The sequence below is a fragment of the Macroventuria anomochaeta genome, assembly GCF_010093625.1.
Source record: "Macroventuria anomochaeta strain CBS 525.71 unplaced genomic scaffold BU25scaffold_27, whole genome shotgun sequence".
NCBI lineage: Eukaryota > Fungi > Ascomycota > Dothideomycetes > Pleosporales > Didymellaceae > Macroventuria > Macroventuria anomochaeta.
The window spans coordinates 55,216-77,389 of record NW_022985388.1 but is presented as its reverse complement, the minus strand read 5'-3'; the positions used below and the strand labels follow the sequence as shown (position 1 = coordinate 77,389).

General features: G+C 53.9%; 9 protein-coding genes across 9 annotated transcripts; 6 read left to right on the top strand and 3 right to left on the bottom strand.

The window, feature by feature from the left end:
* Positions 1 to 47: 47 nt before the first annotated feature.
* On the bottom strand, positions 48 to 4,274 carry BU25DRAFT_412870 (uncharacterized protein). Its single transcript, XM_033706897.1, has 3 exons — positions 3,090 to 4,274; positions 2,468 to 3,008; positions 48 to 2,421 (listed from the first exon to the last, which is right to left on the bottom strand). The coding sequence occupies exons 1-3, from the start codon at positions 4,056 to 4,058 to the stop codon at positions 122 to 124; spliced, it is 3,810 nt and encodes a 1,269-aa protein (XP_033559247.1). The 5' UTR covers positions 4,059 to 4,274; the 3' UTR covers positions 48 to 121.
* An 812-nt stretch (positions 4,275 to 5,086) lies between these two features.
* Positions 5,087 to 6,190, bottom strand: BU25DRAFT_412868 (uncharacterized protein). Its single transcript, XM_033706896.1, has 3 exons — positions 6,140 to 6,190; positions 5,771 to 6,034; positions 5,087 to 5,528 (listed from the first exon to the last, which is right to left on the bottom strand). Exons 2-3 carry the CDS (start codon positions 5,995 to 5,997, stop codon positions 5,216 to 5,218), a joined length of 540 nt encoding a protein of 179 aa, XP_033559246.1. The 5' UTR covers positions 5,998 to 6,034; positions 6,140 to 6,190; the 3' UTR covers positions 5,087 to 5,215.
* A 330-nt stretch (positions 6,191 to 6,520) lies between these two features.
* On the top strand, positions 6,521 to 8,714 carry BU25DRAFT_346468 (uncharacterized protein; the record flags this gene model as incomplete). The annotated part of the gene is made up of 2 exons (XM_033703099.1): positions 6,521 to 6,684; positions 6,740 to 8,714. The coding sequence occupies 2 exons, from the start codon at positions 6,521 to 6,523 to the stop codon at positions 8,712 to 8,714; spliced, it is 2,139 nt and encodes a 712-aa protein (XP_033559245.1).
* A 586-nt stretch (positions 8,715 to 9,300) lies between these two features.
* On the top strand, positions 9,301 to 10,395 carry BU25DRAFT_346728 (uncharacterized protein; the record flags this gene model as incomplete). Its single annotated transcript, XM_033703114.1, has 3 exons — positions 9,301 to 9,445; positions 9,530 to 9,772; positions 9,902 to 10,395. 3 exons carry the CDS (start codon positions 9,301 to 9,303, stop codon positions 10,393 to 10,395), a joined length of 882 nt encoding a protein of 293 aa, XP_033559244.1.
* A 608-nt stretch (positions 10,396 to 11,003) lies between these two features.
* BU25DRAFT_397517 (MFS general substrate transporter) lies at positions 11,004 to 12,674 on the top strand (the record flags this gene model as incomplete). Its single annotated transcript, XM_033704878.1, has 3 exons — positions 11,004 to 11,239; positions 11,292 to 12,014; positions 12,067 to 12,674. Exons 1-3 carry the CDS (start codon positions 11,038 to 11,040, stop codon positions 12,672 to 12,674), a joined length of 1,533 nt encoding a protein of 510 aa, XP_033559243.1. The 5' UTR covers positions 11,004 to 11,037.
* Positions 12,675 to 13,139: 465 nt separating this feature from the next.
* On the top strand, positions 13,140 to 16,167 carry BU25DRAFT_412866 (cora-domain-containing protein). Its single transcript, XM_033706895.1, has 2 exons — positions 13,140 to 15,637; positions 15,687 to 16,167. The coding sequence occupies exons 1-2, from the start codon at positions 13,197 to 13,199 to the stop codon at positions 15,958 to 15,960; spliced, it is 2,715 nt and encodes a 904-aa protein (XP_033559242.1). The 5' UTR covers positions 13,140 to 13,196; the 3' UTR covers positions 15,961 to 16,167.
* A 310-nt stretch (positions 16,168 to 16,477) lies between these two features.
* Positions 16,478 to 17,617, top strand: BU25DRAFT_460537 (uncharacterized protein; the record flags this gene model as incomplete). The annotated part of the gene is made up of 3 exons (XM_033710359.1): positions 16,478 to 16,839; positions 16,924 to 17,324; positions 17,382 to 17,617. The coding sequence occupies 3 exons, from the start codon at positions 16,478 to 16,480 to the stop codon at positions 17,615 to 17,617; spliced, it is 999 nt and encodes a 332-aa protein (XP_033559241.1).
* A 493-nt stretch (positions 17,618 to 18,110) lies between these two features.
* On the bottom strand, positions 18,111 to 19,241 carry BU25DRAFT_397508 (uncharacterized protein). Its single transcript, XM_033704877.1, has 3 exons — positions 19,091 to 19,241; positions 18,741 to 19,031; positions 18,111 to 18,692 (listed from the first exon to the last, which is right to left on the bottom strand). Exons 1-3 carry the CDS (start codon positions 19,208 to 19,210, stop codon positions 18,228 to 18,230), a joined length of 876 nt encoding a protein of 291 aa, XP_033559240.1. The 5' UTR covers positions 19,211 to 19,241; the 3' UTR covers positions 18,111 to 18,227.
* A 1,050-nt stretch (positions 19,242 to 20,291) lies between these two features.
* On the top strand, positions 20,292 to 22,160 carry BU25DRAFT_460535 (uncharacterized protein; the record flags this gene model as incomplete). The annotated part of the gene is made up of 1 exon (XM_033710358.1): positions 20,292 to 22,160. One exon carries the CDS (start codon positions 20,292 to 20,294, stop codon positions 22,158 to 22,160), a length of 1,869 nt encoding a protein of 622 aa, XP_033559239.1.
* Between the last annotated feature and the right edge of the window lie 14 nt (positions 22,161 to 22,174).

Genomic DNA, 22,174 nt, shown 5'->3' with positions numbered 1-22,174 from the left:
GTGTAATACCAGAACTGCTTGCAAGAGAACAGCATCTTAACGTTGACTCGTAGGTATCATCTCCACCCAAACGCCATGCAAGCACGTCGACGCCAATCCATCTAAATACCGAAATTCACAATCACCTCTTCTTCACAGCCTCCTCCATCTTCCTCACCAAGGCCTTCAACCCAATCCCCTTCTCGCAATTGCTCTCTAAATGCGCTTCCATCTTCTCCCTGACCTCTTTCATTCCCTTCAACACAGGCAATTTCCTGCCCTCCTCATCCTCCATATGCATCAGCGGATTGAGCAGCAAATCCAGGCACTCATGCCAAATCTCCGTCTGCCAGTACCTCTTCAGAGTCTCTTTAATCTTGTATGTCTTTGTCGCGCCAGCACCGAGCCCCGCCCCCTTTTCGGCAACAGTAGAGATATACTTCCCGAAAAGCAGGTTGTGCACGATGCCTGCTAGGCCGTGGTAGTCGATCTGATATGTCCAAGGACGCGCTTCGCGCATCTCGGCACAGTCCGCTTCGGTAGTGGGCCAGTCGGCGATGAACTGTACATCCGGCTTGAATGCCTTCATGTCGATGCCACGACCGAAGTCGATGAGCGAGATACCCTTGGATGCCCAGCCGTCACGGCCATCACGCTGGTAGACTGAGTCCCATTCGCCCTTCTGCAGAGCGTCGAAGCGTACAAGGATGTTGTCTGCTTTGAGGTCGCCGTGGATGATGCCTTTGGCATGGAGCGCTTCGACGGTGCGGAAGAGTTCGACGGTGAAGAACATGGCTAGTTGCTCGTCCATCACGCCGTTTTCGGCGCGGGCGATGTTGACGAGGTCGAGGAGTGTACCCTGGTCACGGAACTCTTCGATCAGGTAGCATTCATCCCGGAAGACATGCATTTCGTATGCGTGAACAATGGAGTCAGATGCTCGAGATACTCCGAGTCGGCGCTTTGCTTGTCGCATGACATAGAACTCCCATGGCGTGGGGGGATCTTCCATCTTCAGAGCTTCCAGAGACCGACGCTTGAGACCGAAGTCGCCCTTGCCCATTTGCGCGTGTGCGTTCTCATCCTCCTCGTCCTTCGGTGTGCTTTCGATGAGGTATACTGGAGCGAATGCTCCCTTGCCGAGCTCTCGTTTGACAGTGTACGTCCGATCCGATCCTTCAAACACGAGCTTAGGCGGAGCAGCCAGGTTCGTTATCGTCTTGTCCTGGGCATTGTTCTTTATCTTTTTTACCGCCTTTGTGTACTTTTGGATCTCAAGACCCTTTCCACTGACCGCCTCTGTGTCTGCAAAGTAGCCATCATAGCTGTCAAGAGGCGGCTGAATTTCTTGCAAGATCATGTTGCGGATATCTTCGCCCACCGGGTTGCATTGCATGTCCTGAATTATTGGTCCCGTGGGCTTCGGATCCCTGAACACAGCAGGCTTTGCGGCGAGAGGTTTTCGTGCTGGTTCATCAACAGTTGCGGCGAGAAGTTCACTGGGTGATGGCTCCGACTGCCTGAGTGACAGTTTCGTAATTTTACCTGGGCCATCAATAGCTTGTCCAAGGAGATCCTGGAAGGGGCTACTACCAGGCTCATCTTCATCCCCATCCTCGAAGATAATGAGGTCGCCCTTCGATCGTGATGGCGTCTTAGCGTTCAACTGTTCCTTTTGAGCGTAAGCAGTTGCAAAACCCAAAGATGACTCTGTCTTCTCTACGATTGGGGTCATGAAGGGTAGACGGTTGTTCGCAGCCTGCATTGAATCTCGGTATGGCCTCATTGGGTAGTTATGGTCTTCCGGTGGAACTGGTACGAAACGAGTGGGCAGTGATGCTGGTGCTTCCGGTGATGTGGGAGTTGTCACCTCCGGCTCATACTGCTCTTCCCAGTTGACCAACGGATGTGTCACCTGCTCGAAAGACTCGTCTTCTGAGTGTTCAGATTCGTCATTTGTTCGGGCGAAGCGGACAGTGTCGTTATTGTTGTCCTCGTCATCCTCCTCATCGTCTTTAGCGTCCTTGCTCTCAGTAAGGTCAGACCAAGCCGAAACACTTCTGACATCGGTGTTGTCAAGTTCTGTGTTTTCGACCTCCGTGTGGTCTGCTTCGCTGCCGCTGCCGCTGCCATCGTCGGAGTCGTTGTCACCGATCACTGTACCCAGTGTGAAGTCGCCGCCGACTGTCGTCTCGTCACCAAATTCGCTGCGAGTTGCTGTGCTTTCTGCACCACTTGTGTAGTCACTCTCATCATCTTCAGTGCTCACCTCTTCACTCTGTGGCTCTGCAACCTCCTCTTCAGGCTTATTCAACGGCTGGTTGAAGATCTCGTAGATATCATCCATCGCCTCCTTTGTGTGAAGAGTCATCGTAGCTTCACGACCGCCTTTCTTCCGGCGAACCTTTGATTTCTTCGAAGGCGAATCTAGCTTCGCTTGGACTGATCCACGTTAGAAAGGCTTATTTCCCACTCCTGCAGTACTCACTCGTTTGTGTTTCTCCGCTGATCTCCTTGACGTCCATGACTTGGATCTTACGGGTTCGGTTCGCGCGCTCTTCCTTCCGTGCCTTCTTAGCTGCCTTCGCCTTCTCAACGTCGGCTTGCGAAGGCGGCCTGTTCTCATCGTCGCCAGCCAGCACATCATCTTCGCCGCCTTTTAGAGGTACGGTCTGCGGCTTCGGAGGTTTCTGCGCATCTTGTTTGAGTCCTAGAGGTTCTTGCTTGGGTGCCAAAGGTGCGGGTTTGGGCTTAGGCAGCTGTGCAGCAGCAGCCTCTTCAGCGACCTTCCTGGCCTGCTCTTGTTCTTCGCGACGGATAGTTGCCCAGTCGCGGTCAAGCCAACCTCTGTGCCTAGCTCGCAGCTCTTCGAATGAGAACTCCACTGACATGGGATCTCTATGATTAGGATATACTTGCTCCAAGTCAACGAACACAACTTCGACTCGGCCTGTTTTCGGGTTGATGGCTTGCAACTGTTCACGCAGCGGGTGGGGTATGGATGTTTCGTCATTAAGATGTGATTTGGTCTGAATATACAAGGCAAGCGCCAACCAATTAGTCCTGCGATCGTAAATATATGAAGAGGGACATGCAGGCAGTGAACTCACCTCATCCTTGAAAATCATCATCTTGCCCGCACCCTTGTTGGTCTTTCCACCCTTCAGCGTCTCACCAGCCCAGGGTCGAGCCTCCTGTGTGTTTTCCTTCTTGCGGTCTGCGATTGTCCCAATGCTGTCCCAACCTTTGCCGCTCCCGCTCGAGCTTGTTCGTGCTGGCTCTCCCTCGTCAGAGAAGATGGCCATCTTGGGCTTGCCAGACTTTGGCTTTGCTGCCTTCGGCTGACTCTGGGCCTGCGGTTCGGGCGAGGCAGGGGCGAAAGGGTCGATCTTCGCAGCCAGAGCTGGGCGCACAGCGGGCAGAGCTGGGCTCGAGGGCTCGGGAACGTCCTGTGGTCGACTTTCGAAACGGTGCTGGAACTCGCCATACTTGCGGACCAAGCGTTCGGTTGGCCGCGCTTCCTTCTCAATGCCCAAGCTGTAGATCTCTTCGGCCTGGGAGAATCGCCCGGCCCCCTCAAGCCATGCTGCATACTCTTCGTAGTATAGCGCGAGCCCGTCGCCGATGTTGTGGCGCGCAAGAAACCTAAAGATCTCCTGCGGTGTGTCGGCGAAGAGTCTGATGTAGTGTAGCCAAAGTTTCAGATAGCGAGGGTCGTTCTTGTAGTGTGAGGACGACTGAAAGGCTTTTGTTGCGCGCTCGAGAAGCGGTCCAAGCTGCGATTGTTTATCGTTCTGTGCGGAGGGGTATGCGTCCAGTGTCCACTTCACGTATCGGTCGTAGATGTCGAGTGGGTCATCTGAGTCGTCGATGTTCATGAGCTCCTTCTCGAACTCTAATCGCCTTGCGCTGTGCGCATCTTGTGTTTGAAGCGGCGACGGTGTGTGACCTGGCTTTGCGCCTAGCGGTGGTGTGTAAAGTTGTGCGAGTGCTCTGGCAGAGCGGCCGCTGGGAATGGCCTGAATGTTTTCCTTCGAGTTTTCGATGACCTCGAAGTCGACAATGTCGTCGGAGCCCATGACGCCGGTGGGGTATCTCAAGAAAAGAAAGAATCCAAAACCAATGTACAGAAGGAGCCCAGTGCCTTACCTGGTGTCGTTGTCGTTGTGGCAGAAAGATGCGCGTGTGTCGAGGGTCTGGCGGGGCTCTTGTGTTGCACTCTCGCCGCGCCTTCCCCGATTGATTAGGGTTGCTGGGGCAACAACGACTGCCACGCTCTACATCTGGCATGTGAACTCAGCCAATGCCATGGGCCTGGGTTTCGCGCATTGTATAGATACTGCACAGTTTTTTTTAACGGATTTCCTTGTTCTGTTGCTGATTGACTGACAAATTACACCTGTACACGTTAGTACTCAACTTGAGTCCGGCTGAACAACTGGGATTCCAAAAGGGTCAGTAAACACCATGTAAATTCGTCCATACTCAAGGTACAAGCCTCCTGCATCTTGCAAGCGTTGGTCGACTGACATCAAATGCTGTGGTGATTCGCGTGACCCAAGTCCACCAAGTCCACCGAAGTTCATCCTCAGAGCGAACGATTCGTTGCCAATTGCAACAAAGATCTAGGGGGCTCAGAAAGACTTCGAATCGGAAAGCGAGACCGACGCCCTGGCGCACTATATTCGCTTTGTGAGGGATAATGTTGAGAGGACTATACTGCTGATGTCCCCCGCGTGCAGAGGAGAGCACTGGGACAAGCTCGAAAGAAGTTTACGTCTATTGGCCCAGCAGGTTGACTAAGGAGGACCGATGACAAGGGAAGAGCGGCTACCTTGTTATAGCTCCTAACAGTTCAGGGAGGGAGCACTTCGAAGGAACGCTAAGATGCACACGAAGCAAGGCGCGCCCCTAAAACACCTTGACAACAGCGCTTATAGCAGTCAATTTTCCTTCCGCACAGAAATGTAACCTAAGCAGGTACATGTGTTAGTGTCCAGGCGAAAACCTTTCTCAACACATTCGTCGTGGGGTAGATAACCATCGTAGCACATCACTAACCAAATACATAATAAATGGAAGTGCTCAACCTTTTCAATTACTCGCCGCTCACATCATAGTCATACACGATAATTCATGTCCCAAACCAACAAAAGAAACCCTCAACGCCATGCAAGAAGCATTTTGTACTCTCTCCGTTCAAATTCTTCCCAGATTCTCAGGGCATTCAATGCGTCTAGGCGCTCTGCCGAGCCTTCTCCGCACAAATCAACGCAATAATCCTGCTCAACTCCGCGCTCTGCGCAAACTGCTCCTGCTTCGTCTTCTCATCGACATCCTCGCTCGCCGCAATGTCGTTGGACACCGTCAGCATGCGGTTCTGCAGCGCGAGCAGCTTGGACAGAGTGTTGTCGAGGAACGGCGCGCTGAAGGTGATGTTTGTGGGTGATTGGCCCGAGTTGGGTAAGCGCATTTCGAGTTTCCTTGGTGGCTTCTTAGTCGCGGGTTTGGGTTGCTCGACGGCTTTTTGCTCAGGCTGGGACGGTGTCCTATTGAAATGATGTTAGTATGATGTAAAACTGGAAATGCTGTTGGTGGATAGCAAGAGTAGCACTGCTCCCGAAGAAACGACATGCAGTATCTATCTGCTGTGATAGATGACATGCGCACTGATCAGAGGAAGGAGTGGCTCAGCACCGACATGTCGATCGAAACGAACGTCGGTAGCGGAACATTGGATCTCAACGGCCACTAGCCATACCCAAAAGCACTAACGGGCGAGCGAACGTACCTTTCACGCTCAACAAAAGTCATGTTCTCCGCCATCTCAGCAACACGGTTCGCGATTCTCGACGCCATGATCGTGTAGGGCGATGCGTGCTGCTGGATGCCGTTTGCCACGCCGTTGGCGGTGCTCTGTGTCTTCTTGCCTGCTGTTGAGGCGGCTTTCTTGGGGCGCGAGGCCGCGGTTTTGGCGGATGTGCGGTTCACCGGCGCGGATGCTACTGAGGCAGGCATCTTGATGTGTGTGTGAGGTTTGTATTCAAGTATGTGTCTGAAAAGGGTTAATATTCCCTCAAGGTGACGGCTGTCGCGTGCATACGGCTGGGCATACGTCGAGCATACAGTACAGCCGCTTGCAGGTGGAGTGGACACTAACCTTGCAAATTGGATATCGAGAAGTAAAAATTGCGATGCAAGTGGAGGTGTTCAGTTCTTACGGTATCGAATTCAAGGTATATCACAAGATGTGAGCAACTACGGGGAAACGGGGATCCACGATATCTTGACTTGCTCCCAGCCCCAGAAGTTGGAAGAGGCGCCACAGAGCGACGTCATCGGGATGCATGAACAGGGGGTGCGACGGGATGCGATCATCCCAACTTGTGGAACCTCGAACTTGATCTCGACCGTTTGCTGAATACAAGGTGACGTTTGACGCCTCGGTCCTCGAAACGACGTTCGCGTGCGGTGATGGGCGACATCTGAGCTTACTTCTCAACTCTGACTTTTGCGACTACGACGACGACTACGATTGAACATGTCGCCTGCCATCAAGAAGAAGAAAGATGACCTCGGCGCTGGGCTGCGCGTGTCGAAGGACAACATTGCTGCGCATCCTGCGGGGCCACCGAAGTATGGCGAGTTGACGCAAGCGGAGAGAGCATTTACGCTAGCATCGACATTCTTGTCTGGAGTTTTGGCGTACGACACTTCAACCTTTCGAACATTGCGTCGTTCAGAGCTGACAGTGGCACAGTATCAGCGCATCGCAATTCCTGGGCGCGCCATTGAAGCTAATCGACCCCCAATTCTATGAAGGGTACATGGCTTATACGAAGGAATGCTTCGCCATCTTGATTACATGTCTGACCCAGTGGTGGGCGCCTACCGTTGTCAGGATCAGCGGAGATTCAAGTATGGTTGGTCAGCTCATCCAGAAGAAGGACGGGAGCCTACAGTGCAATTTCGCAGACCGTATGGTTTTGATGGCTAACCACCAGCTGTACACTGACTGGCTGTATATATGGTGGATTGCGTACACGAACAACATGCACGGCTTCATCTACATCATCTTGAAGGAATCGCTTAGAAACATCCCCATCATCGGCTGGAGCGCGCAATTCTACAACTTTATCTTCCTGGCCAGAAACTGGGAAGAGGATCAGCGCCGATTCAAGAAGGCTCTTTCGCGCCTCAACAATGCAACCCAGCCAATGTGGCTCATCATCTTTCCCGAAGGAACGAATCTGTCATCCACGACAAGAGAAAAGAGCAAGGCATGGGCTGCGAAGAACAATCTGGAAGACATGAAGCACCAGCTTCTGCCGCGGAGCACGGGACTGCGGTTTTGTTTGAATGAACTCAAAGATACGACGGAATGGTTGTATGACTGCACTATTGCATATGAGGGCGTGCCGCCCGGTCAGTTCGGTCAAGACATTTTCACGCTCCGCTCCACGTTCTTTGAAGGCCGTCCACCAAAGTCGGTCAACATGCACTGGCGCCGTTTCCACATTTCCGATATCCCCATCCAGAACACGAAAGCCTTCGAAGTCTGGCTGCGGAATCGCTGGCGAGAGAAGGATTACATGCTCGAATACTTCCAAAGGCATACTCGTTTCCCGGCTGAGGACTTCTGGAAAGACCACCTTGACATGGGCGACCGTAGTTCGCAAGGCTCACAAAGCCTACGGAGTGTTCCTAAGCCGGCTGTTCAGATCGAGACAGAAGTCAAGTCTGGCAACTGGAACGAATTTGTCAAGATCTTTGCCCCTATCAGCAGTGTCATGATGGCATTGACGGTCGCATATGGAGCTAATCCAGCAGACATCATACCTGGTGGGAAGGAGTTTTTCGAGCAGCACATGAAACAATTACTGGGAGGTGGCGGAGAAATGGGAGGACTTCCAAGTCCAGACCAATTGGAGAAGATGATCGAGGGCGCAGCAAAACTGGGAGCGGCGCAAGCTGCAGACCCACAGCAAGTCCCACAGGTAGCGGCACTCACACAAGAGAATTTGGCTAAGCTGGTAAAGGAGACAGCTATCAAGAACGGCGTGGTGATGCCCGGTGGAATGAGACGAGCCAGCACAGCACTACCACAAGCACCGACAAAGACCCTCGCAACACCTACAGCGGTGCCAACACGCGCGAAGAGTGCTGTTGTTACCCCTTTTTCAGCTCGGAAACCGGCTGGCGCTGCAGCGAAACCGAAGCCTGCGACTGCTGGGCCTGTAAAGCCAAAAGCTGCTCCTATCAAGCCTAAAGTGACCGCGAAACCCAACCCTACACCACCCACCGGGCCTATGAAGGAAGTCACGTTGGCATCTGGCGTTACAATCAAGGTCCCCGCGCCAGCTGTGGAAGATGCGAAGAAAACCGGCGCAACTACGATAAAAACAGCGAATGGGCTTACCGTTCAGATCGGGAAGAAAGACATCGAAAAGGCGCAAGAGAAGAACGGCGACACAGTCATGACGGCCTCCGGGATACCAATTAAGATCACCTCGGGAGGTGACATCGAAGTTGCAAAGAAACCGACACTAGCAAAGTCAAGCCTTGCACCAAAGCCTGTAGCCAAGAAGGTTGCACCTGCACCTGCAAAAGCACTACCGAAGCTCAATGGGACGACAAGCGCCCCGAAGAAGTTGCCTACGCCAGGACCGAAGAAGATTTCTACAAAGCCGTCGACTCCGCAGACGAAGGCGCCGCCGAAGTTGGCTACAAAATGAATATAAATTATGTGGTTTTGAATTGGCGTAGGACACAGAGCAGACATGCTCAGGCGTTGGATACCCGCACACTCTAGCATTCACGAACTTCACATGTAAATCATCCTTTTGATTATGAATTCGTACAATATCTCGTAGTCTTCAACCTCTTTCACCACGATATCGAAGTGGTACAAATACATCACAATGAGCCTTCCACAAGGCTACCCGCATCCAGATCCCAACTACTCACTGCGCTCCGGAAACGCACCCAGAAATGATCACCCGTCATCCTTGCATTTCTTCAGGGCATGCCGAAATACCCCTGCCAGCTCCTGTGCCACAGATACGTCATCGCGGGGGGGCGGCAATGGGCATCCCAGTTTCTTGAAACAGGATCGGGGGTTGTGGCGCGAAGGGGTGTCATTCGGCTGTCATCTGTGGAATCTCGAAGTTGAACTCTGAATTGGTCTTGATACCATCAGATAATCAATTACTTCAATTCGTCTTCGAAACCATCTGTCGTACCTCTTGACGGAGTTGAGACACTTTGAACTACCGATCAAGACACTTCAAGAATTACAACGATTACGACGAATACGACAAGATGGCAGGATTTATCCAGAACATCCTCTGGAACTCAGTCGAAGGCTTCGTCGATGCCGCAAAGAAGACAGGCGGTGCATACGCAGGCGATGCCCTGATCAAAGCAGGCGACATGATCGAAGGCGGAGGACGGAGTGTTGGAGGAGGTACGTCTACCGCATCAACCACCCCTTCATAAATCCAGAAACAATTCGCAGTGATCAAGGGGCAATTGGACTAATAGGAAATAGGCATCGAAAGAGCAGCCACGGGTTACGGCTCCAAGCTCTCAGGGCAAACCTACCAGCCCTCCTCAGCATCGAAGGCTCTACCCTCCACGGCGCGCAAACCAGCTGTCAAGCGCAGCAACTCGATGCCTGCGAATACCAAGCCGTCGGGTTCTGTTGCAGGCGGGCGATCGATCGCTGGGCCGACAAGTAACGTACCGCTTGGCGCGAAGAAGACAGTGGGTGGTGCGAAGAAAGCGGTTGGTGGTGTTGCGGGAGGAGCTACGAAGACTGTTGGAGGCGCCACGAATACGGCGACAAAGACCGTTGGTGGTGTGACTGGTGGAGCTACAAGAGGTGTCAACGGCGTTAGCAAGACCGCAGGAGGAGTTGTAGGCGGAGCTTCCAAGCCCGTAGGCGGCCTTGTTGGAGGCGCAACACGCAGCGTCGGTGGCCTCGCAGGCGGTGCAACAAAATCCGTCGGAGGTCTCGCAGGCGGAGCCACCAAGGCAACAGGAGGCGTCGTCAACAACGCAACCAAAGGCGTTGGCGGGATTGTATCCGGCGCCTCAAAACCCATCCACCACATCGGCTCGAACGCGCAAAAAGCCGTTCCCCAGGGCCTGCCCAAGCCATACAACAGCACCACCGCAGGCTCGAGCTACACAAACCCGTATCCCACGGCTAAGCAAGCGCCCGTCAAGCCTGGCATGAGCAAGCCCTTCACACCGCCCCAGGAGAATAAGAGTGAGCCTAAGCCGTACCCGGGGACGAATACGCTGCCGGGGCAGGGGGGTAAGACGCCCGTTAAGAGGACTTATAAGCCTGCGCCGACGTTGGGGAGCCAGGTTGCGCCGGGGCAGAAGATGACGCATATTGGAGCGTTTTGACTTGGTAGAGAAACTGATGAGAAATACGCACGTGTATGATAGATGTGTTGGATTGGTTATATTGATGGCGTTTAAGCGGTTGTACATTTGTTGCAAGGGCTTACCATGGTACAATGAAGTCGTTACTATAATAACGTACTGATTACAGTGTAGTTGTTGTACCAAAGAACACCTGGAGGTGTTTCATAGTGACGACCGAAAGCAACCATTCTCTCAGCCTCTGCGTGTGTGATCAGGAATTGCGATTGTAGTGAAGAAGACTGACTCACAATCCTTAGAGTCAGAATCCCTTCGGTATCAGAAACGAGGCTCAATATGCATTTCAAGAAGCGGCATCGGCCACTCTCCACGGGGATAAAAACTCTCCCCACAACGCCCCGCACAAGCTCAAAACTAAGCTTTTGCCACTAACTCACACCGGTAATAATTGTTGTTTATCACAAGTGACTCGCTGCTGGAGACCAATAATTCGCTGCAAGCTGACGCAGCAGGTCGTACGGCAATGGTTCTCCGGACGTCAAGCTTCAGTACAAAAGTCTTGTGCGAGTCTTGCAATGCTTAAATCCCCAGGCATCCCCACATTCATCTCTGGAGGTGTCCACATCGCTTTCGCATCCAGGAGACCCTCAATTATCCAGCGAGATGAAGCTCTTCTCCAAGAAGGCCGAGGAGCCGCAACTCAGCGCATCGGAGCATGCGACCGAGAAGGAGGTCACGCCTTCGAGAGTCGAAGATGGCCCTGCACAAACCACGAATACGTCGACCATCGATCCCGAGATGGAGAAGCGAGTGCGCCGGAAGCTGGACATGAATCTCATTCCACTGGTCTCAGCACTCTACTTGCGTGCGTCCTCCCACTCGTAACTCTCACTAAGTCCCTCTCTAACACATCCAAGTCGCCTTCCTCGACCGCTCAAACATAGGCAACGCGCGCATCGCCGGTATGGAAACCGACCTGCATTTCGCACCCGGCAACTACGACTGGCTCCTCACCATCTTCTACATCTCCTACATCTGCTTCGGCTTCCTGGCGATGATGTGGAAAGTCGTGCCGCCGCACTACTGGGCCGCGCTCTGCGTCTTCACGTGGGGTCTTGTCTCGACTGTGCAAGCAGCAGCCGACTCGTGGGGCGCGATGATGGCGCTGAGGTTCATTATGGGTGCTTCCGAGGTCGCATATGGGCCGGGTGTGCCGTTTCTGCTGTCGTTCTTTTATCTGAGGGATGAGCTGGGGTTGAGGAGTGGATTGTTCTTGAGCGCTGCGCCGTTGGCGAATACATTTGCTGGGGCGCTGGCGTATGCGATTACGAGTGGCAGTCCGTCGTTGGCGAAGTGGAGAGTGCTGTTCTTAGTTGAGGGGTTGCCGACTGTGGTGATGGCAGGTGTTGCGTTCTTCTTCTTGCCAGATAGTCCTGAGAAGGCGAAGTTTTTGAATGAGGAAGAGAGGGAGGTTGCGAGAGCCAGAGGGGTCAGACAAGCTGGTGAAGCTACCCGCATCGGCAGCATCAACTTCAAGGAGTTTTTCACGGGTCTGGCAGATCTCAAGGGTTGGATCTTGGGGCTGATGTACTTCTCTTGCAATGTCGCCTTCTCCTCTCTCCCGGTCTTCCTGCCGACAAGTAAGTACTACGGATTACTCCAGACTGCATTCGATGCTAACATATGCCACAGTTCTGAAAGAGATGGGCTTCAGCAGCGTCAATGCCCAGGGGTTGACAGCTCCTCCATTCTTCCTCTCTTTCCTCACCGTCATCGTTACATGCTACATTGCCGACCGCACACAACAGCGTGGAATCATGGTCGCGTCACTCACTGCAATCGGTGGCATTGGATACGTAATCCTGGCTACATCGCACTCTGTTGGTGCTAGATACTTTGGTGTATTTCTGGCTGCGGCTGGCGTCTTCCCTGCAATTGGTAACATTCTACCGTGGGTGACCAACAACCAGGGTTCAGACACTCGAAGAGGAGCCGGAATCGTGCTCCTGAATCTGATCGGGCAATGCGGTCCTCTGCTGGGTACGCGAATGTACCCCACAAGCGAAGGGCCGTACTATGTCAAGGGACAGTCTGTGTGTGCGGCGTTCTTGTTCTTCTGCTGCTTTCTGGCGCTCACGTTGAGGACGTTGCTCGTCTGGGAGAATAAGAAGCTTGACCAGAAATATGGAACTGTTGCTCAGCAGAGATTAACCATGCAGGAGGCGGCTGCGAGAGGCGAGGGTAAGGATGAGGAGGTCGCTGTGGAGAATTATGGCCCGCTATTCAGATACGTACTGTAGTGACCTTCTCAAATACCCAGGGTATCAAGGCAGTCTAATAATGCTCTTTCACAAAACCATCCATTTTTGGAAGCAGCGAAGTTTTGCGGCCAGCTATAGGCAGCTTCCTTGAGACATACGAAACTGTTGCAGGGTGTTTGGGAACTCCAAAGCTTCGAGGTACCAAAAGTCTGGTCGCCATCTGTGTTACAATTGCGAGGCGCGATATGACGAGTTGCGCACCTCTTGAACAGGACTTCACATGCGACCAACAGCTTATCATGTTGCAGATGGACGTAAGAGAAAGTGGATCAGTAGCGGCAGAGCCTTGCGTTCGCGCTTGCCGTCTGTGCTGGCCCAACACGGAAAGCGCTCGCGTGCAGTCACTTGCTTTTGGCAGTCATGCTCACCGTGAGGAAGGATCGGTTCAAGAACGTGCCTTCCAGGTGCGAGACGAACCATCACAATGACTACAACAACCAACATGTTGCACCTAAACCATCACATTGAACGCACAGAATTCATCAACCCCGGCGCAAAACCATGGTTCCCGTGTGGGGACTTAGTGATAAGCCAAACCCAAATAAGCGAAGCGTCTGGTCCATGCATCGAGGCAATGCCGTCACAGGTTTCAATCGCGAAGAACTCCAGGCTGTTCTAAGAGACTTCTCCTTCTCACCACCTCGCGCTGCCAATTGCGCGCACCGTGCTTCACAATCTGACGTTGTAGCTGAAGAGTACCGTCAAGACCGTCTTCAGCCTCGTTCCTCTCTCTTCTCGTTCGCAATGGCGCCGGGTGACCCATCACGTCCGTCTGGGCCCACGCCACTGATTGACGTCTCTGGCGATGCGCAGAACTCGCAGCAGCACGTAGCTGGCTCGTCTTCTGCTATTGGGAAAAAGAAGAAGCACCGCGGTGGCAAGAAGAGACGCAACCGTCGCCAGTCCTTCGCTGCGACTGCAGACATGAGCCATGGCGACGGCAACGATGACCGTCCAACTCTCGAGGACATAGCCGGCCATGGCAACTCTCGCGGCAGCACAAGCTTCTATGGCCTTTCACGCAACCTCAGCAATACGAGTCTCGAGAGCGAGGCGTTGCTGGATCACCGCGACCACCAGCCTGCGAGGCCTCGCCGACAGAGCATACCCACTAGCTCTATGTACGCGCCGCGACTCAGCCAGCAGTTCAACAACCCCCCTAGTCGTCTTAATGTACCTTCGTCTTACGGCAAGTCGAGGCTCTCGGGCACTCTCGAGGTTGGCTATAGCGATCACAACGACGACGATGCGGACGACCGGACACCATTGATGATGGGCTCTCCTCGGGACAACAGAAAGGGGAACAGCTATGGTACAAGTGCGGGAGGCATGGCTCCCAAGAAGCGAAGGCCCAGTACTGGCAGTGGCAAGCAGCGACCTGCTATATTCGGTCATCATTCGCAATCCAACATCAATGAGGGTTACGACGTCAACAACCCGCCTTCTGTGCCTGCAAGTCCTGTCTTCGAGGCCAACCCTGGGCTCGACGATGTTGCGCTTCCTATTGACTTGGAACATTCCCCTGAGCCAGGCAGGTCTCGAGATGCCTTGATCGACATCGACGAGCCTACTGAAGGATCGAGCTCAGCCTCTCCTAAGCAAGGCGACTTCCACCGTCGCATGACCCAATCATTTGCCGCCGACGACGATGTCTGCTTCCCGCATGAGGGCATGTCTGAGCTGGGGCAGCAAGACTACCTCAACGACCCAACAGGAGAACCGACCAGTCGCCGCCGCCGCCGCCGTTGGCCTGATCTTGATGTGTTGGCATCTTGGTCACACGAAGAGAAAGAGCAGCGAACCATGGAGGGCATCCGTCTTCGCAAAGTTAGCGAGCCACTTATGGTTGATGGTCGGCTGCGTCCCCGACAGCGTCAATGGCACCGTGAGGCCGACGATGCACCATTCCGCTTTACCTACTTCAACGAGACATTCGACAACACCATTCACAGTCAGACTATCAGCGAACTGCTGCAACCGGGACAGTCCTTCAGAGATCTTTTCATCCCAGATCCTGTTGTTCTCGAAGACAGCAGCGATGACGACTCAGATGCTGAGGATCATCTGCGTGCAAACACAAATGGCACTTTCAGGACCACCACACGATCACCCTCGAATACGAACGACAAAACGTCTTCGGGCGAGCAAACGCGTACGAGTACCCCACGGCCTCAAACAGAAGCCTCCAAGGGCAAGGACGACGATCACCAGAAGCGCTATGGGCCACGACCAGCGTGGTGGCTCGATGTTATGTCGCCCACTGAGACTGAGATGAAGGTCATCTCGAAGACCTTCGGTATCCACCCACTGACGTCCGAAGACATCCTTATGCAGGAGCAACGCGAAAAGGTGGAGCTGTTCAAGCACTACTACTTTATCAACTACCGCACTTTTGAACAAGATGAGAACAGCGAGGATTACCTGGAGCCTGTCAACCTGTACATCGTCGTCTTCCGAGAAGGTGTGATCAGTTTCCACTTCTCCATGACACCACACCCTGCCAATGTACGCCGCCGTATTCGACAGTTGTCCGACTACCTGGTACTCTCGCCCGACTGGATTTCGTATGCCATGATTGACGACATCACCGACGCTTACGCACCTATGATACAAAGCATCGAGGAAGAAGTCGATGACATTGACGAAGCTATCCTCCGTCTCCACAACGCCGATGATGAAGACAGCTCGGATTCGGACGACTACGACGAGAAGCAGGGTAAGGAGAAGAGCGGGCGTGATATGCTTCGTCGTGTTGGCGAATGCAGAAAGAAAGTCATGAGCTTGTACCGTCTGCTCGGTAACAAGGCCGATGTCATCAAGGGCTTCGCGAAGCGCTGCAACGAGCACTGGGACATTGCGCCTCGCAATGAGATCGGAATGTACCTGGGCGATATTCAGGATCACATTGTTACCATGACGGGTAACCTAAGTCATTACGAGAAGTAAGTTTGCCCACCCGGCCAAGTTAGAGTCTTTGCTCACAGATTGCAGTCTTCTGTCTCGTGCGCACAGCAACTACCTCGCGCAGATCAACATCCGCATGAACGAGCGTCAGGAGCAAACGTCCGATATTCTCGGCAAGCTTACCGTCCTCGGTACTATTGTCCTGCCCATGAACGTCGTCACTGGTATTTGGGGTATGAATTGCATCGTTCCTGGCCAGGACGTTGATAACCTTAACTGGTTCTTCGGCATCACTGGGTGTCTCGTTGGCTTCGGACTGCTTTGCTATATGATAGCGAAGAGGGTTTACGGCATTGTCTGATCGGTTATAGAGGTTGCACGCTTGCCTTTGTGGTGCATGCGCGGCGCTGGTGGTCTTGTATATCGCGTCGCCGTCTTTTTGCGACATTTGGATCAAATTAGGTTTACAGTGCACATGTGGCACAAGGAAGCCTGGCGTTGTAGGTGGCCATATATACCTTGGGTGTTTACTCTATCTGTACAGAATGGTTTCATCACTACAAATGGCTATTACTTGTTGAACGTCCCTCTCACACTGCTTGTCCATGCATAGCAGTAGAAGCCTTGGAACTGGTCCAACTATACGTAACGAGATCAAACTAGATCCCTGGCAGTTCGGAGGGTTTACAGGTAATTACTTCGCTTGAGAACATTGTCGAGGTGAAGGTCAGTGATTGATTGGTTTAACGTCCTATCTGAGTGAAGGTCAGTGAGGAAGTATATAACATGACGTTTGTCTCCAAGTCCGTGCGCGTACCTCGGTCCTTGACCAACCGATCGCTTCAAAGTCCACCACGCACCACGCGCCAACCTCGACCATGACAACAGTGGCAGACGACAGCACAGCAGCGAACTTCCGCTTCAAACGCCGCAAGGCTACACACACAAAGCGGGCACGCATAGACGACGACATCCCAAGCAAACCCAACAATCAAACCCCCGACACTGCAACAGCACACGATGCGCCGGACGCCGTACCAGATGAGGAAGAGCCGGTGCCAAACCTGAAGGAGATCCTACGCAATCGCAAGCGGCCCCGCGACCGCCTCAAGGATGCGACACGGAAACCAGGGCCTTCTCAGACTGAGCTCGTGCAGGCGGAAGCACCGCGGCCAGATCAGTATACAAGCCGATTCGTAGCACAGACCGGACAGGTGGTGGACAGCAGCGACCAGCAGATGTGAGTGAGCCAACTACTTCCCAATCTCGGCTGCACGGCTATATGTTAGTGGTAAGTGGTGATGAGCACAGGCTAATCCATCAGGACGGTGTATGTAGAAGCCCGCTTGGCTGAACAGAACTATCGCCAGTACGGCTGGCCCATACCCAAACATCTCCACTTGACCGTCGCCGCAATCGCGCCGGACCTCAAGCACACCTTCTCGAACCCTGTCCAGGCAACAGCAGCCAGCAGCGCCGTGGACGACGGCACCGAACACAGCAGTCGAGTAGCTGCAGGACAGGGGAAACTGGAGGAAGTAGACCTAGGTTCCGACGCCTTACGCACACACAAAGACTGGAGACGCTCGGAAGGCGATGCGCCAGCGCCAGCGCCGAAAGTCCGGCTAGGCAGGGACGGCAAACCTTACCGCGGCCGCAAGCGCCGAAACAGCGACGACATCCGAAGAGACCAGATGGTCGAAGCCGTCCTGCGCGAAGCAAAACGTACCCCTCTCCCCCCTTCACTCCTTCTCCATACCATCCCTCACTAACAGCTCGTAGTCGAGTTCTTTGACGAAGCACTGCCCGCCCCGCGCTACGCCGGCACCGACGACGACATGCTCGAGCGCTTCCGCACCGAGTATTTCGAATCCATCGAGGAGCGGCAGGCGCGCAAGCCTGCCATGCCACCCAACGCAAAGGATCAGCCCAAGGGGCCGAAGTTGGGCGGGAGCAGGAGTGCGAGGGCGGCTATGCGGGAGCGGGAAGAGGCTGCGGCCAAGGGGAACAAGAGGTAGAGTGCGTTATGTGGATTTCGCTTTGCTTTTGTGCTTGTTGCTGTTCCTTGGAGGTCATTGTACGAGTCGTACGAGATGTTGGACTGTGAGTGGGTATTAACGATGTGGACAGTGGGACAAGGGTCAACAATGGGAGGGTGCTGGAGCGGTGGGAGTGGAGGACTATGCAGGTTCAGGATTCGGCGTGGTATAACAAGTGAGAGATGGGCATTGCCTCTCGATGTAGGGTGCAGTTATCGGTCACACGGTGGACTCGAGTGAAACAGCAGTGGTTCGAGAACTAAGAAGACTTCCAGGGTTCGCCAGAACTGCTCGCCGGAAGTGGGAATGTCTGATCTTTTCGATCACTCGTCTCTTGTACTGTGGGCATACGCTATGCAAAGCCGCATACCCAATAAACAGGCTCAATCAACGACTGCCGCATCGTACACCCGTCGGTTGCTCTGCGCTGGAGCTCGAAGTAACCATCATTGAGCACAGGCTGAACATGAAGCGTTGACTTGAAGGAAATGGTATTGAGTAATCTACAGAGCCATTGAGCGATCAGCCACCTGGTGCAATGACTTCAGATCCCGAGAAAAGAGACAAGCACACATGTCTACACGCTCAGTTAAAGAGCACCATCCTTCCTCAAAGTCTCGTTGCCCCAGAACTCGCCATTCAGCGTTGTCAAACCGCCAGCCGGCTCACAGCTCTTCCTTCCGCTCAAGGGACCGGGAGATGGGACCTTGACGCCTCCAGCCGCGTATCCTCGGCCCTGCGAGTTGAGCGCAGCCTCGCCCTTGCTGCCCTGGTCCGCGCCGCTTCCGCTGGCAAGACCGGGACCGCCGGGCTGTGCACCGGTGGTCTCGGTAGCGTGCTTGAGGGCGTTGAGCAGCGATTGAGTGGTCTCGTAGGTCAGGTCCTCGTAGAAGTCGTCATTGATCTGGATCATGGGGGCGTTTGCGCAGGCGCCAAGGCATTCGACCTCTGTCATGGTGAAAAGGCCATCCTTGCTGGTCTGGCCATGGTGGATGCCCAGGGTGTCCTCGCAGGCCTTCATGACGGAGTCGCTGTTTCGGAGCATGCAGGGAGTCTGATCATGTCAGTTGATGCCTTGGAACCCGATTCCGTTCGTTCTTACCGTTGTGCAGACCTGGACGTGGTACTTGCCCACAGGGGTCCTGTTGTACATGGTGTAGAAGGTCGCAACCTCGTATACACGCATAGGAGGCATCTCCAATATCCGCGCAACCTCGTTCATGACGCTGATGCTGGTGAATCCGTGCTGTCGCTGTCCGAGATCGAGAAGGGGCATGACGGCGGCCTTCTTGTAGTTGGAGGGGTATCGCGAGACAATCTCCTTGATGAGCTGCTCATTCTGTTCGGTGAACTTGAAGGGAATCGACGGGTTGTTCTCTGGTGTGTCGCGGTGCTGCAAGCCGTGTTAGCAGTGCAATTGACGTCTGGAGCTCGTTCAAAGTAGGTACGTACAATCATGAGGTTGTCGCTTCGCGCAGGTCGGGAAACGCTGAAAGCGCGCCATTGGGGGCGCTGAACACGCAGGGCACGCGAGGTGCTGCGGCAGGCGAATGGTACCAGTTTCGAGGCCATCGTGGAGTGTGCGGGTTGGACTGGGGGCGACAGCGGCTTCGTGATGTCGACGATCCGCAACTTCTCGGTAGCAGCAACTTGATGTCTTGGCATCGTCCGTAATCATCCATCCCTGGCCGCGTGATTGGTCAAGCGGCCTTTGGCTACCTCTCTCTCCGACTTCAACCCTCGCAAAGTCCACTACATTGTGTCAAGGGGTGGTGCATTAGTCAACAATACTACTTCTTTCGAACATGGGATTCTACCACCGACAATAATCTCTAGAGCAATAATTTCTAGAGCGGACAGCGGTCGAGGTCTGCGCTTGAAGGCTACCATGCCTGCACGCCCACTGTCACCACCTGGTGGACAGCAGTGCCATTGTATTTCTTCAACATCGGTTTTCAGCCTTTCGCGTGCAGATGCGGCTTACTTTGCGATGGCACTACCAGGCTCTCACTCTCTCAGAGTATCTGTGGCCCTGATATAGCCACGATGCACTGCCAGACACGATGTTCGCAGCAGCGCACCCACGTTCGGCCTCGAAGCAGAGGCGAACCGCAAGGACCCACGTGACGACCACCCACTGAGGCGGTCAGAGACACAATGTTGGCAGCGGGGTATCCGCAGCCCTCTCTTCTCAGCGTTCCATGTCGATTCCAGAACCTCGATTGGCGCTTGCGCCTCACTTTTGTGGAGCAAGGCGAACAACCAACTATTCACACGTTTGTATTGCTGTCAATGCATGCAACTAACAGTGTCGACATGCAAAACACTAACGCGAATACATTCATGTGCTCCACTTCTCAGGTGGGAAGTCACATGGACAACGGGGCTCCATATAATCTGCTACTGCTACAACCGTGCAACAAGCACTAAACCTCCTCCTTGAGCGCACGACTAGCTCGTACTTTTCGAGATCCCCAACATGTGTAAGTTTACCTATACATATCGCGAATGTACCCACCGACACCAGGATCACGTCGACACAAGCTCATGCAGATACTTCAAGCAAAGGGGCGTACATTGCGACCCCGACAGTCTGAAGCACAAAGAACGAGGGACAATCGTAATTACTAAAAAGAAGAATGGACCATGTGACATGTGTATCCGGCAAGCTCAGAAGAAGAGGACAGAGAAGGAGGAGATTGCGGCGCTATTGAGAGAGCAGGAAGAAGCTGCGAAGGCGAACCAGGCTGAGGCCGAGACCTATAGAGTACAGCAGGCTGCCTGGGAAGATGAGCAGAGGAAAGAGAGGGGCTTGAAGCTAGCACGTCAGGTCCAAGAGGAGTTGGACAGAGAAAAGGCTGAACAGCTGCAACAGGAGGAGAATGAGCGAGCGAAGCAGGAAGAAAAGGCCAAACGCGATCAACAGGCTGAGCAGGAACGCATACAGCGCGGGAATGAGAAAGCCCGCAAAGCGAGACTCGATGCAGCGGAAGCCAGGCACAAAGCTGCTGAAGAGAAAGAGAAACGTGAAAAAGAAGAACAGGCTGAGGAAGATCGAGCAGAAGCGCGGCGACAGAAAGAGATGGCTGACCTTCAGGAGAAGCTGGCAAGGGAGGAAGAGGATGAGCGTGAGCGTAAGCGGCAAGAGAAGGTAAAGAAGGACGCTGCGAGCAAAGACGCCAAGCATCAGGAGGCGCTGAGACAATTGAAAGAGGAGGCCGACCGTAGGCGTAAGCAACAGGCAGAAGAAGATGAAGCTGAACGCCTTCGAGAGGAGCAACTCGAGAAGGAAAGGAAGGAACAGCAGGCTGCCGACGAACAGAAGAAACGTGACGAAGAAGCGGAACTCGCACGTCGACGTAAAGAGATAAGTGATCGCAATGAGGCACTGAGGAAAGCAGCGCAGGAAGCAGAGAAGCGTGAACGGGACGCCGAGCATGCAAAGAAGATTGCGCAAGCAAAAGCAGATGTTGAGGCTCAAGAAAGGGAGATGGAGGAATTGCAGCGCAAGTTAGCGCAACGAAGAGTTGTGTCTGAAACCGAGGCGACCTCTCCGCCGTCCACGGAGCCAGCAACTCCCACTCCCAAGCCGATATGTCCCACACCCAAGCCCCCTGTAAACTACGGCGAAATCATAGGTCACCATGGAACCCAAGAAATTGGATACGGCATGATCGGTAACCGGCGTATACCTCTCCACGAATCCCAGAAGAAATCCGAACAACCAAAGCCTCCAATTTCACCACCCGCCTCCAAGCAAGCACTTACTCCAATGGCTCGCCTGGGAGGACCGGTCCTTTCAAGCCCAAATGACTACAAGATCCAACCACCCAGCATCGCCGCCACACCATCTACACCAACGCCAGATTGGAGGAAGAACATGCGCCCAAGAGCAGGATCGAGGAGTATACCTGCGTCCGAGGCGGCAAGTCCAACCTCCGAACTAGCAGCGCGACTAGAGAAGCGACGGGCCTGGGAGGCTGAACAGGAGATATTAGAGGCAGAGAAAGCAAAGACGAGCCAAGAAAAGAGCGAACCAGGCTGGGAGATGGTGGACAAGACAACGGCTCCTGTCTCCACTCCCTCGAACCCTGCACCCCCTCTCCCTCCGCCCACGATGACGAAACCTTCCTCCCCTCCTCCAATAAAGCCGGCATGTCCTGCAGCAACGATAACGAAGCCTACCTCGCCACCACCTCCCCCGACCAAGACAAAACCCAAGCCACCGCCACCAGTCAAGCCGAAGCGCATCGCTAGCGCCTCCTCGCCTTCCACAACCCCCGTTCCCATCCCTATCCCCACCCCTCCCCCGATGCCCTCCCTACCAGCACGGACCCGTGTGGACTCAGCGGCCGCACCATCCGCAATGACAAGTAAAGAGGGTGAGGATGAGGATGAGGATGAGGATGAGGATGACGAGGGAGCATGTAGTGAGCAGGATAGGAGTGCGATGCGGACACAACGGCTGGACGACAAGTATGGAAAGCAGAGGAGGAGTGGGTGGAGAGGGAGAGGGGAGTGAAGTGGCATGAGGTG